Below are 954 nucleotides of genomic sequence, written 5' to 3'. Positions count from 1 at the left end.
GGCGGAGGGGGCCAGCCGGCGGCACGGCGGAGGTAACGGCGAGTACCGGCTGCGTCACGGCGCCCGTTCGGCACCACGCCGCGGCGGGACGACCTCATCCCCCATCTCTTGCTTCGTAGGCGGCCGTGGGCTCCACCAACCTTCTCCAGATGATGTACCGGGAGCCAGCCCGGTGGTCCTACACCTTCCAGACCTTCTCCTGCATCAGCCGGCTGAAGGCGATGCTGGAGCCCCCGCCCGAGCGGCTCACCGGGACCCCCCAACCGGTGCGGGTCTTCGAGCGCTCCGTCTACAGCGACAGGTACCCAGCGCACCCAAATTAAAATAGGAAAGAAGAGGGGTGAAGGGATGAAACGGAATGAGGAGCATCCCTGCAGCCTGGCTTGTGCCCCTGGGACCCCCGGGGGGAGCAGAGCCCACGGCTGTGCCCAGCGAAGCCCGGAGCGATGCTTAATTATAGAAATGCGCTTGTTGAATAATTTGGGACTTCGTTATATCCCAAATAATTCCTGCTTGCGGCTGCCCCATCCTCACCCATGTCAGGCGGCGGCTCAAAATCCCTCAGGTGATGGATGGGCTCAGTAGCGGTGAGCTGCGCCGGGCGGCTGTGCGTCCCCCGACACCGCTCAGCCCCAAATTAAGGAATTCCGCCTTAATTAAACACCCGCGGTTCCCCGTTGGTGCAAAAAGGGTGAAGAAATGGCCGTGAAGCTGCCTGGGCGTGGGGATGGCTTGGAGGTCGCAATGCCAGCCATGCCGGCTGCCCTGTCCCCTCTCTCCGTCCCTTCCCAGGTACGTCTTTGCCAAGAACCTCTTTGAGGCCGGGCACCTGCAGCCGCTGGAGTGGGCCATTTACCAGGACTGGCACGGCTTCCTCCTCCGGCAGCTGGGGCCCCGCGCCGCCCTCCACGGCCTCCTCCACCTCCGGGCGACGCCCCCGGTGGGTGGCGGCGA

At 64.6% G+C, this 954-nt stretch overlaps 1 protein-coding gene across 1 annotated transcript in view; it reads left to right on the top strand.

The window, feature by feature from the left end:
- The window catches only part of LOC103919660 (actin-related protein 2-like), a 12,388-nt gene that overhangs the window by 4,607 nt on the left and 6,827 nt on the right, over positions 1–954 (top strand). Inside the window, exons 4-5 of the mRNA XM_009327204.1 lie at positions 120–301; positions 793–940. Of these exons, the coding sequence (XP_009325479.1) occupies positions 120–301; positions 793–940 (330 nt within the window). The remainder of the gene's footprint in view (positions 1–119; positions 302–792; positions 941–954) is intronic.

The sequence above is a fragment of the Pygoscelis adeliae genome, unplaced genomic scaffold (genome assembly GCF_000699105.1).
Source record: "Pygoscelis adeliae isolate BGI_AS28 unplaced genomic scaffold, ASM69910v1 Scaffold187, whole genome shotgun sequence".
NCBI lineage: Eukaryota > Metazoa > Chordata > Aves > Sphenisciformes > Spheniscidae > Pygoscelis > Pygoscelis adeliae.
The sequence above is the reverse complement of the archived record's forward strand: the minus strand, read 5'-3'. Positions and strand labels throughout refer to the sequence as shown.